A 13,789-nucleotide genomic window follows, 5' to 3' on the forward strand; every position below is an offset into this window, starting at 1 on the left:
CTCTTTGTCCAGGGAAACATTGATGAGAAGGCCGACAGAGAGAGAATGTTTTCCCCTGGAGCTGATGCCCTGATTTTGGACTTTTAGCCTACTTTACTATGAGGAGATAAATTTCTCTTTGTTAAAACCATCTACTTGTGGTATTTCTGTTATAGCAGCACAAGATTACTAACATACTAGTGGAAGTCTGTTGCTTGTTAATATCTAGAAGTCTTAAGTTTCATGGGCTTTGGACACCTCATAATAACTTGACTTATAACATTTTCAGTTTTAAAACTTATACCCAGCTTACTTTAGCTGTATATCAACGTAAGGTGGAGAGTAAAAGTAATTGCTTAGATGATTACCACCTACCACCCATGTGCCTGATGTTGTGGTAAGCACTAATGATAGATGTAAAGATGAAAACATCTAGACCCTGCCCTTGAGGAGGATCTCAAGGCTAATGGAGAAAACAGATATTTAAAGAAATAATTGTATGTAGTATTATATACAATTATATAGGATATATATAGATATATATCCTAATTTTTTTCAGCAATTTTTAGTCAAGCTTCTTGAAAAACAGTACTGTCTCATTCTGTTAGCTCACTCCTATTTACTACTTGACCTACTATAATATGGTGTTCTTACCTGTTCCTTCTTAGAAATTGATTTCACAGACATCTTCTATCATGTTTAATCCAGTGGCAATTTTTCTGTCTGTCTTAGTCATCTATTACTGCTATACCAGAAATACAAGTGGATGGCTTTAACAAAGAGAAAATTATTTTCTCACAGTCTAGTAGGTTACAATTACAAATTCAGAGCGTTGGCTCTAGGGGGAAGGCTTTCTCTCTCTGTTGGCTCTGGAGGAAAGTCCTTGTCCTCAACCTTCCCTTGGTCGAGGAGTTTCTCAGGCACAGGGACCCCGTGTCCAAAGAATGCCCTCTGCTCCTGGTGCTGCTTTCTTGGTAGTATGAGGTCCCAACTCTCTGCTTGCTTCCCTTTTATCTCTTGAGAGATAAAAGGTGGTGCAGGCCACACCCCAGGGAAACTCCCTTTACCTTGGATCAGGAAGGTGACCTGAGTAGGGGTTCTGTTACAATCCCACCCCTAATCCCGTCAACATAAAATTACAATCACAAAATGGAGGACATACTGGGAATCATGGCCCAACCAAATTGATACACACATTTTTGGGGGGACATAATTGAATTCATGATACTGTCTTTATCATTAGTTTGGCATAATTAATCATTTTCTTGTTTTTGAAATGGCAACTTTTTTTTCATATATTCAAATATAAATACAGAACATTTTAAAGTATATATAAACAGCAAAACAAAAACCCAGTACATGTATTTGCAGGTATATTCATGAAATCATAATGTACATATTCTTTTATGACCTGCATTTCACCTATAAATATTACCATTAAATATTCTTTTTCAATACTATTTTTGTGATTTTATCATTATTTATTTATCTGACCCCCTACTGATGAAAGATTATTTTCTTTTTCTACTACTGTAAACAGTGCTGTATTAATATATCTTTGAAAACATTCATGACTATTTCCTTACGATTAACTTCTAGTTAAAACAGCTGATTCAAAGGTTATATAAAACTCTTAAGGACATACCACCTTCAACAAATATTATATTCGTTTACACTTCTGCAAGTAGCCATTTCTCTGTATCCTAACACTGGATAGTATAATAGTGATATTATTATTGTTACTGTAATTTTAAAATATTTGTTAAATTTATTGTTTAAAATGGTATCTTAATTTTAAAAATTGCACTTCTTTGATCTCTACTGAAGGAAATATTTTTAACATATTTATCAACTATTTTTAAGTTCTTTTGCAACTTGTCAGATCATATCCTCTGCCTTTTTTCCCCATGGGAATACTAAACTTTTTCTTACTGATTTGCACGCAATTATTGTATGTCAATACTCTCTAATTTTTGAAACTTTCTTTCACTCTGTGACAATCACTACTTTCGTGATTGAGATTTATCAGTCTCTTTCTTCAGCTCCTCTTCCTCTGTTTTCCCCTAAACTAAGATCTTCTTTCCAGGCCTTCTGCCTTTCTCACACTGTAAATTCTTGTATGATCATCAGTCAACCCAAGATAGCCTTGAAAATGTTTTAGTATTTTCTTTCTGTATAATAAGAGATTCGTGAATCTATCTTCTTACTGTGAAAGCGATGGTCAGTTTAGTATCAAGGTATGGAGCCTGATTACCAACCAGGCTATGTGAAGGTAAAGATTGCAGAAATTAAGGAGTGTGAAATGTGCCTTTGGCCCTGCCATCTCTCAAGTGTTTGTTGGTTCTTTGCTTAAAAATTGCCAGCCCTTGCCATCCTAAGCCAACGATTACTTTGCTACTCTCCAGCTAGTATATAGGGCAATACAAAAAAAGTGTTAGTCATTTCCAGGCATAGCTCTAAAAAATAGCAAATAAATTACAATGATAATGAAAAATTTAATTTCTATGCCAAAATCAGTTTTAATTTTACATTCAACTCTAAGAAGGTAAATAAAGCACAACAGCGATAATTTGAAGTTTACCTTAGTGAAAAGTGATTGTAATCTAGAATTACTGCTATCAATAGTATTTAACAGTATTTCAATAGAATAGTATTAATGGACTATGTAATATACAAAAAAAACTATTTGATTAAATACTTTTATACCTTGACTTTAAAGTGGTCTAATTGGGCTATTTTTAGCCAAACAACTTTATTTAAATTTTTTTTAATGTATATATGTCTATTATTTTAAGATTGCAGAATGGCTTTCCGATGGTGAGAGACCTGCTGTATATCTGAAAATAGATGAGAGCCACAGACCAGTGAAACTTCGAAAAGTGGTCCTTGGATTTCCCTGCAGTAATAACCAAACTGAGTTTAAGTTTGACTTAACCCTCAATTACAAAATCGCCAGTGTTATACAAACATACTCTGATCAGAAACCCACACTTGTGGTATGGAGTGTTCGTTGCTTAATTTTTAGAGTAATGCTTAGTTTTTAACATGATTAATACAAAAATTATTAATTCCTTTTCAGTTTTGTGCAACAAGGAAAGGTGTGCAACAGGCTGCTTCTGTTCTTGTGAAAGATGCTAAATTTATTATGACTATGGAACAGAAACAGAGGTACATTTTTTTTCATTTTTTGTTCTGGAGGTAGAAGGACTTTTTAGGGATCTTCTACATGAGATAACTGAATTAGTCCCTTAACCTTGGGCAAGTTATTTGACTTCTCCAAGCCTCAGTTTCTTCATCTGTAAAATAAAAATAATACTAAATTTGAAGATTAAATGAGGCAATGAATCTCAGTGCAGCTATGACCCTATGTTTATTTCATTGCTAGCTTTCTTGAAAGATGGTCTATATTGTTGTCTTCCTTTCTTTCCTCACTTTCAATCCAACATCTGTTGTCATCTTTCACTAAAACTGCTCTTGCTAGTTGATACCTTTGAAACATCTGACATATTTGACAACTCACGCTGTCTTTAAAAACTTTGGACTCTGTACTTTCATGATCATCCTCTACTGATTTTCTTCCTACTTTGCTGAGCTCTCATTTTCAGTCCCCTTTTCACCTCTTCTAAAACTCTTAAATGTTGACATTCTCAGGGTTCCATCTGAGGTTCATTCTTTCTCATTCCACAGTGATTGCATCTACTCCATGGGTTCAAAAAATATATATATACACACATATTTAAGTTTCGATATTACAGCTTATAAATTAGGGACTTTTGAATGTGAAAGTTAGAAATTCCCTACTTCTTAAAGGTAGTTTTCAGCTAATAATATTGTAAAAATCTTTTATTATCTGTAACCTTCAAAATACTTAGTTAATAAGTTATTTCAGAGTATTCTGATATTATGATGAATAACTCCTAATAATTTTATTATATTTTTAAATAGGCTACAGAAGTGTGCACATTCCATAAGGGATTCAAAACTGAGAGGTAGGTTTATAGGTAACTTTTGAATAGCATTTCAGATATAGATAAAAGAAGTCAGTTGCTGATGAAATATTAACAATAAATAACATTATGTATTTCTATTGTAGATATTGTCATACATGGTGTTGCTTATTATCATGCTGGTATGGAGCTGTCAGATAGAAAAGTAGTTGAAGGAGCTTTTACTGTTGGAGATCTGCCTGTTCTTTGTAAGTAAAACGTATTCTTGTGGGTGTTTTATTTTGGAAAAATTTTAAGAGAAAAAAACCTCTAATACTCTAACTTATTTCTGCTTTTCTTCCAAGAATCTAAAGTTATGCAACTACCCATTTATATACACGTGACAGTAAACTCTTTGGCAATGTTTATTTCTTAATCATGTTACTGAATATAGTGCAAATTTAAAAGTTAGAATTTAATAGCTTTTTGGTTTTAAGATGTGGTATTAGGTTTCAAAGTTCTTTTTGTCTTCCTTTCTAAATTTCCTATATATGATTTTTATTACTTTTATAATATGAGGGGGAGACCCTTAAAAAGAAAATGTCTTCCTGAAATAATAAAGTTATATGGTTTGAAATGAATATTCCTTAATTTAATGCAGTTACTACCAGTACTTTAGCTATGGGAGTAAATTTGCCTGCTCATCTAGTAATTATAAAATCTACAATGCATTATGCTGGAGGAATGTTTGAAGAATACAGTGAAACAGATATTCTACAGATGATTGGTAGAGCTGGTCGACCTCAAGTAAGTGACAGAAACTTTTTGTAACTCATATTAAATGCACGATTAAAACAAACAAAAAAACCTTTTATGTACTTGTGGTGAACAAAAAGTTAACATTTCATGTTAGACTTGATTTAAAACTAAAGGTAACTGAAAAAATCTAACAGCAATAGAAGTAAAACAAGTCTCATTAACCAGACATACTCCTGCCACTTCCTCTAAACTCCTATTGGTTGATGAAAGGATGGGCTTATGAACAGATAAACTGTTAAAAGGCTTTTTTTGGTTTTGAGTTTTGTTTTGCTTTGTATTGTGAAGGTGGATGCTATTGACATTTTGAATGGAATAGTTTTTCACTGTGCATTCCAGAATATATACCATGCCTGGGTCCTGGCACTAAATGCCAGTAGGTATCTTCAGGCATTATTATGACAATAAAAAAATCAACCCATACACATTTCAAAACATAACCTACTTTGACAAATACTTGAATAATGGAATTATTTCGGTAGGTACTAAGGGAGCATATAGGAAGAATATCTCTTCCAAGAGTCTCAAAATATGTTATACGAATTTATTATTTTTATAGGATAAATTAGATTATATGTAAACTACACAAAATCTTGCAAGTTCTATCCAATTACCTAAATTGGTTTTGATTTTACCACTGCCAAAGTTATGTTACACTGAAACCAAAGAGGTATTTATAGGTATACTCTTATAAGGTTTTAAAATTAAATTTTCAGATAACGTTTCAAAATCAGAGGCATTTTTTAGGGCTCTTTGATTTGTTGTTCAAGACAAGGGAACTATTTAATATGAAGTGAAATTCTGAGTTATTGAAGAGAACTGGTACCAATGTGTGGTCTTCTTTACTAAATTTCTCTATGTGTTTTTTTCAGTTTGACAGTACAGCTACTGCAGTTATTATGACTCGATTAAGTACAAAAGAAAAGTACATTCAGATGTTAGCTTGTAGTGACACGGTAGAAAGCAGGTAATACAGAAAATATTCCAAAAAGATAATGTTAATACAGTCTTTTTTTTTTTTTTTTTCTTATACTAATATTAAAAGAAAATTCGGTTTGGGGGTTTCCTAAGAATATTTTCTTGACACTTTTCAACAAATCTAACTGAATCATTTGTGTCTTCTTAAGGATATCTTATTTATCTAGGTTTGCTATAACAGAAATAACACAAGCAGTTGGCTTTAACAAACAGAAATTTATTTTCTCACAGTGTAGGAGGCTAGAATTCAGGGTGCCAGCTCCCGGGCAAGAGTTTCTCTGTTTGTCGGCTCTGAAAGAATGCCCTTGTCTCTTCTGAGCTTCTGCTTCTGGGCGATCTTCATGTGGCTTGGCATACTCTTTCCCATCTCCGCTTGTTTAATCTCTTTTATATCTCAAAAGGGATCGAATTAAGATACACCCTACGTTAATCCTGTCTCATTAACATAATAAAGACAACCCATTCCCAAATGGGATTATAACCACAGGCATAAAGGTTAGGATTTGTAACACATATTTTGGGGAGATACAGTTCAATCCACAACATTTCATCCCTTTAGCCCCCCAAAATTCATGTCCTTCCCACTTGCAAAACACATTCACCCCATCACATCATCCCAAAAGTCTTAAATCAACTCTGAGTCCAAATTCTCATCTTCTGAATCATCTAAATTGAATATGGGTGAAATTTTAGGCATATTGCATCCTGGAGCAAAATTCTTCTTCATCTTTGAACCTATGAAATCTAGTTTACAGGTTTTCTGTTTCCAAAGTCCAGTGGCAGAACAGGCATAAGGTAGACATTTCCATTACAAATGAGGGAGAGCAGGGATAATGGGCACCAAGCAAGTCCAAAACTCTGGGTGTTGGTCACACTCACTGGATTCTGGGTAGAGGCCCCTCAGCCCTGGGCTTTAGCTTTGCCTTTCAGGCCCACTGGGATTCAACTCTGCTCTCTTAGTTTTGGGTGGCCCCATTCTCCTGCTACATCTGAGCGGGCACCCTGTCCCCTCGGCCCTAGCAGGCACCATTCTTCTGCCCCTTGGGCATGTTGGCCCTGCACGTTCAGTTTTGGGCAGCGGTCCCATCCCCCTGGCACACCTTAATGGTAGCCCCATACTCCAGAACCAAGTTGGTGAAGATCCAGCTCTTTGGAACCTAAGAGGCTGTGGCCCCATCTTTTGAGATCCAGGAGACTGTGGCCCCACCCTTTGAAACAGCTTCCTGTGCTCCTTCCAACAGTTCTTCTGATCTCCAAGCTGCTCCAGGGATGGCTGTTTTCTATTTTTGGAGATAACAGATGTAGTGCCTCTGGCCTGTTTCCTGCCTGTAGAATTCCAAGAGGCAGACAGTTTTCTTTCCTTTTATCCTGTCTCTGACCCCTTCAGTCTAAGTGGATGGGTTTTCTGCTGTGGTATTTGGTTAGATCCATCAGTCACAGGCTAATCTCTTTAACAAAAGGTTGTGTAGCCACGTCCTTGGTGAAAATTCTAGGACACATGTCCTTAGTTTGTAAACAGAATTTTCCAAATCTTTAAGTTCTGTTTGCATTTTGTACAGTTCAGTTTTAAGTTCATCTCTTTTCTCGCACATTTTACTATAAGTAGCAAGGAGAAACCATGTGGCCCCTATAAGATCTTGTTTACAGATCTCCTCAGCCAGATATCCAAGTTCATGACTTACAAGTTCTACCTTCCACCAAACATTTGAACATCATTCAGACAAGCTCTTTGCCACTGCATAAAAAGCATTAAAAAAAAAAAACCACTGCCATCGAGTCGATTCTGACTCATAGTGACCCTACAGGACAGAGTAGAACTACCCCATAGAGTTTCCAAGGAGCGCATGGCAGATTTGAACTGCTGACCTCTTGGGTAGCAGCCGTAGCACTTAACTACTACGCCACCAGCATTACCCTTCCTTTATTGTCCAATCACATGTTCATCATTTTCTTTTAAAGCTGTCCCAGAAGAACATTTAGGGTCCACATTTCTAGTAACATTCTGTGGCTCATGCCATATGTATGCTCTAAGTCGATAGAGTTCCCTGTAGCTCTCCTCACTTCCTTCTGAGCCCTCACAAGACTTGCCTTTGACGTCCATAATTCTACCAACAGTCTCTTCAAGACAAACGGGTTTTTACTATTAAGAGCCTTAAAATTCTTCCAGCCTACACCCATTACCCAATTCCAACACCACTTTCACATTGTAGGTATTTGTTAGAGCAGCACTCCCATGTCTCAGTACAAAATTCTGCCTTAGTTGTCTAGTGTTGCTATAAGAAATATCACAAGTGGATGGCTTTAACAAACAGAAATTTATTTTCTCACAGTTCAGGATACTAGAATTCAGGGTGCCAGATCGAGGGGAAGACTTTCTCTGTCGGCTCTGGAGGAAGGTTCTTGTCTCTTCTGAGCTGCTTCTCCTGGGTGATCTTCATGTGGCTTGCCATATCTCTTCCCATCTCTGCTTCTTTCGTTGCTTGTTTGATCTCTTATATATTAAAAGAGGTTGACATAGGACACACCCTACACTAATCCTGTCTCGCTAACACAACAAGAACAACCCATTCCCAAATGGGATTATCACCACAGGCATAGAGGTTAGGATTTATAATATGTATTTTGGGGGACACAATTCAATCCATAACAAAAGAATTTAATAGCAAAAAGAAAGAAAAAAAAAAAAAAAAAGCAGAGTAGTTTTATTCAGCAGTGACCATGCAGTAGCATGGGTCCTTGTTATGTAAGAAGAGGAATATCATTGTCACATCTCTCCACATCTTTAAAATTTGGTTAGTAATAGAGTGATAGGCAATCTGGGACCGTTTAGTAATATATTTGATTATAATACTCTTGTGATCTGTCTTCTAGAGCAACAGAGTAGAGAAGAATCTCAAACCTTATGAAAAGTTGAACTCACCTTTTAAGATTTCCGGTTACATTTTTTATTATAAAGTTATACTTTATGGATTATTAAAGTAGTAGCATATTATAAATTATTGAAGTTAAAAAATTAAAAAGTTTTGGCATTGAAATGTATATTACTAATGCAATTTTTTTTTTCCTATTAGTTTGCATAGACATCTTATTGAACATTTAAATGCAGAGATAGTATTGCATACTATCACAGATGTGAACATTGCTTTGGAATGGATACGATCAACCTTGCTTTATATAAGAGCCTTGAAAAATCCATCTCATTATGGTTTGTTACCTTGACTTAGAAAAGTAGTAATTTTTTAAATCCAGTTGGGCCTATATTTATCCTAATAGATTACAGAATAGATTGCAGACACAATAGGTAACAGAAATCTAAAGCCAACAACAGTCACAAATACATTTAGAGGCAAGAACAGACTAAAGTGAGCAATCTTTTTGTGCTTTATTTCTAGTCTTTCAATGATATTTGAAATCAGAACCATTAAAAATAGGATATAATACTCACACTTTTAGAAAAGAGTTCAACTCCAATACAAGCAATAAAAATACCTAAAACTATTTAAAATAATTTAAAGAAAAACCTTGAATTTTGTCTCTACTTTGTGTTCAACAAGTCTCTTTTTTTGAATTTGGGACTGTTCATTTTTCAATTTATAAGAAGTAACACAAATTACTACTGGAATTTTCATCCCACTTCTAAAGCTAACACACATCTGTTTATGTTGTTTATAGAGGGTTCTATCATGTGGTAAAAGTTATAAAATAAAAATACTTCGGATTGTTGAATAGCAAATTGAAACCTGACTCATTGCCATACCACTCCAATGTACACAGTTTAAAAACTTTCAGATCTCCAAGGATAATATAAGCTTTTATTAAAAGGATACTTACTTAAGTATCATTTTAAAGTTTATTTTTTTTGACTAGGTAATATATTTACTTGGTTCAAAAATCATAAAGTGTAAAAATGTATGCAGTTAAAAATCTTTCATTTCTATATCCCATCTACATAGATGCTCAGTTATCATCTCTTCCCGTCCTTCCCCATCTCTACAATCATTGGTATACCTTTTTTTTTAAATAATCCTCATATTTTCACATATAAAAGCATGTAAGAATGTGTAATTTTATTTTTTCACTTTTAAAAGAAATGATGGCATACTCTATTAGTTTCTATTGCCCTATAACAGATTACCCCAAAAGTTAGTGGCTTGAAACAACAAACATTTTTTATTATGTCAGTTTATGAGGGACAGGAATCTAGGAGTATCTTAGCTGGGTAGTTTTGGGCCAGGGTCTCTCTTCAGGTTGCAACCAAGATGTCAGCCACTGGAAGGGTTTCAGTTATCTAAAGGCTTTCCTGAAGCTGGAGGATTCTTTTCTAAGAAGACTCACTCACAGAGCTATTTGGTTAGAGGGCTTAGTTCCTCCCTAACTGTTGGAAGGAGGCCTCAGTTTCTCGCCATGTGGACCTCTCCTCTTGACATGGCAACTGGTTTTCCCCAGCACGAGTGATCCATCACCAAGAGTTACAAAGGTAGAAGCTGCAGTACCTTTTTATGACCTTGTCTCAGAAGTCACATGCTGTTACTTCTGCTTTATTCTGTTTACCTGAAGCAAGTCACTAAGTCCTGGTCACACTCAAGGGAAGAGAAATTAGACTCACCTCTTGTTTTTTTTTTTTTTCTTGAATGAAAGAGTATCAAAGAATTAGTGAGCATATTTGTAAAACTATCACTGTTTTACTCTTCTGCACCTTCCTTTTTTCCTTAATATATCTTGGAAGCTTTTTTTTTAACAGCTAAACAGTATTGCATTTTATCTATGTAACATGATTTATTCAAGCAATCCCCAATCAGTGGGCATTTATGTTTTTTATATAATGCAAAAAAAAAAAACTTTGCATTTTTCACATGTGAGTCTACCTGTATCAGATTACTAGAAATGGAATTGCTGGGTCTTAACCTTTTGCCTGTTGAGTCACTTCCAACTTATGATGACCCCATGTATTACAGGGTACACCTGAGCTCCGTAGGGTTTTCTTGGCTGTAATCTTTACTGAAGCAGATCACCAGGCAGTTTTCCACAATGCCACTGGGTGTGTTTGAATCACCAATCTTTTCGTTAGCAGCTGAGCCCAAACCATTTGCGCCATCAATCGCTAAATTGCTACCTTAATGGCTTACATAGCCAGCAGCAATGTTTGAGAGTGCCATTACACCTTCTCCTCACTTACCGACTATCTCATTATCCAGCATTTCACATTTATGACAATAGTAAAAAAAAATCTTCTGACTATTTTGTGCATTAATGATGTACGTCTGGTAGTAACAAATGCCGAGGTGTAAGGTGAGAGTAACACTGGCTGTGATGGTTAAGGTTATGTGTCTATGAAATTCATTGATATTTTGGGGTATATCAGTAGTTGTGCATTATTATTGTACAATATCCAGTTGTATGAATATACCACAATTTAATTAGCCATTCACTTGTTAATGAACATATGGATCATTCTCAGTTTTGGGCTATAATGAGTAAAGCTACTATGAACATTCTTTTATATAGAATGTTTTGATGGAAATGTGCTTTCATTTCTCTTGGATATATACCTATGAGTAAAATTGCTGTGCCGTGGGATAGTCTGTGACCTATATTTAGCTTCAGTAGATATTTCCAAATATGGTAGTTTTGAAAAGTGGTTAAACCAATTTACCCTATTTACAGCAATGCATGAGAGCTCTTTTTTTTTTTTTTTTTTTTTTTTATGAGAGCTCTAGTTATTCTATATCCTTGTCAACAGTTGGCTTAGTCTTTTAATTTCCGTCATTGTTATGTGTGTGTAGTGGTTTCTTTTTGCAATTTCATTTTGCATTTTCCTGATGAGTACTGGCACTAAGGATGTTTTCATATGTTTATTGGCCATTTGGGTCTCCTATTTTGTGAAGAGCCTGTTCAATTATTTTATCCATTTTTAAATTGTTTTTTCATTATTAATGCATGGATTTCTTTATATAGTCTGGATATGAGTCCTTTGTCAAGCATATGCATTCAGTTCTCTTCTCCCAGCCTATTGCTTACCTAGTCACGTTCTTGAAGAATCTTTTGATAAACTGAAGTTTTTAATTTTAATAATGCTACTATTAAAATTCTTATATATGCCTGTTGGTATAAATGTGCACATATATCTGTGAGTATGTGCCAATGGGTGAAATTATTGTGTTATTGGATATGTGTAGTTTCAACCTTAGTAAATAAGTTTTCCAAAATGGTTGTATTACCAAGCACTTATTTATAGGACAGAAATTTGCTGTGTAAAACATTAGGAATTTATTCTACACTATCCTTGTTAAAATACAGTATTCCTGGTCACTGTTATATAATAAAATATATAACATATAATAAGATAAGCAAAAACCAGTTGATATTGAAAGGATTTTACAACAGTGGTTATTTTCCATAAGTATTTAAACCTTGTTTGAATTCATTAAGCTATTTTTTTTTTTCCTATATGACATTTAATAAGGCTACTCAAGTTAACTGGGGTATAAACTGAGCCTATAAAGATTAATTAAACCCATTCTATTTTATTTTTATAAATTTTGATGTCTTACGCAGGTTTTTCATGTGGATTGAACAAAGATGGAATTGAAGCAAAATTACAAGGTTAGATGTGTTTTCTTCTAAAACAAAATTATGTTCTGTAAATTTTAGTGAGAAAGGTCACTTACTTTGAAGGTAAGAATACCCTTTTGAAAATTATTTTTTAAGAAATAACCTTGTTTGTAAATATATATATATAAAATGAATGTATCAGTCAGGGTTCTCCAGAGAAAGAGGATATATATATTCAGCATTAATTTCAAGGAATTGGCTTATACAGTTATGGGGGCTGGTAAGTCTGAAATTTGTAGGGAAGGCTGGCAGCAGGCTGGAAACTCTTGGGCAAGAATTGATGCTGAAGTCTTGAGGCAGAATTTTTCTTCTTGAAGGAAACCTCAATTTTACATTTGAAGGTTTTTTAACTGATTAGGTGAGGTCCACGTACACTATGGAAGGTAATCTCCTTTACTTAAAGTCAACCGATGATAGATGTTTAGCAAAAACAAAACTCAAACCCATTGCCATCCTGTTGATTCCGACTCCTAGTGAGCCTCTCTGTAGGGTTTCCAAGGCAGTAAATCTTTACAGAAGCAGACTGCCATGTCTTTCTCCTGCAGAGCAGGCTGACGGGTTCAAACTGCCAATCATCAGGTTAGTAGCTGAGTGCTTTAACCACTGTATCACCAGGGCTCCTTGATGTTAACCACATCTACAAAATACCTTCACAGTAACACCTAGATTAGTGTTTGAATAACTGGGTATTGTAGCCTAGCCAAGTCGACAAAGAAAACTAACAATCACAATGAATTACTTCTTTCTCACACATAAGTGAAGCTTGGCACATGTACTTTTTTTCTTCTGAATTAATCTATTTATTAATTCATATCAGGCTATCTTCCTTTTCATAACATGTTAACTTGATTTATTTGATTTTTACTTTACAAATTACCTTGGTCTTTGAAAATATTGTTTGCAGATACGCAACTCTTTATTAATTTTAAATTAACATATAAGGTTAGGTTGATTATGGGCCTCTTACCCCAACCTGTGCCAGTGATGTATTTCTGCCAAAACCCAGCTTTATTTTTCAGTTGATCACTTAGCATTTCATTACCTATCTTTTAAAATTGAAAATATTGTAAAGAATTTGTTAGGATTAGAAATTGCTACCTGTCATTTTGTTGAGACTCCCTTTCAGTGAGAGAAAAAGTAATACTATATCCACTAAAAGTATTTACCAATTTAGCCAACTTTAATTTATTCTTTAATTAGATGTACATATATGACAAAATGTAAAAATAAGGATGAAGCAGTAAAAATATACTTTTGAAACACGGGATGAACGATGGCATGTATGTACATAATGATGCAGTTAAGCTACAGACCTATAAAGTAGTTGTATTATCCTCTATTTTTTGCCAACATTTGTGATGGAATTTTTTAAGTAAAATAACATATTTTTATTATAGTGGATCAAAAACACACCAGAAATCAGAAAGCTCAAGATATATTTTCTATATTCTGATTAACTGTAATGTTTCATCTTTTGC

At 34.5% G+C, this 13,789-nt stretch overlaps 1 protein-coding gene across 22 annotated transcripts in view; it reads left to right on the forward strand.

Annotated features, from left to right (window-relative positions):
* The window catches only part of HFM1 (helicase for meiosis 1), a 134,077-nt gene that overhangs the window by 43,825 nt on the left and 76,463 nt on the right, over positions 1-13,789 (forward strand). For 20 of the 22 annotated variants that reach the window (XR_010321465.1, XM_064282301.1, XM_064282313.1 and 17 more), the window contains 8 exons: positions 2,775-2,975; positions 3,059-3,147; positions 3,925-3,968; positions 4,073-4,174; positions 4,567-4,712; positions 5,594-5,688; positions 8,771-8,904; positions 12,255-12,302. Coding sequence is in view for 21 of the 22 variants with exons in the window: in XM_064282301.1 (XP_064138371.1) it covers positions 2,775-2,975; positions 3,059-3,147; positions 3,925-3,968; positions 4,073-4,174; positions 4,567-4,712; positions 5,594-5,688; positions 8,771-8,904; positions 12,255-12,302 (859 nt within the window). In the remaining variant the exon portion in view is untranslated. The remainder of the gene's footprint in view (positions 1-2,774; positions 2,976-3,058; positions 3,148-3,924; positions 3,969-4,072; positions 4,175-4,566; positions 4,713-5,593; positions 5,689-8,770; positions 8,905-12,254; positions 12,303-13,789) is intronic. The other 2 variants (XM_064282311.1, XM_064282314.1) reach the window with 1 other exon arrangement.

This window comes from Loxodonta africana, chromosome 3, assembly GCF_030014295.1.
Source record: "Loxodonta africana isolate mLoxAfr1 chromosome 3, mLoxAfr1.hap2, whole genome shotgun sequence".
Lineage (NCBI taxonomy): Eukaryota > Metazoa > Chordata > Mammalia > Proboscidea > Elephantidae > Loxodonta > Loxodonta africana.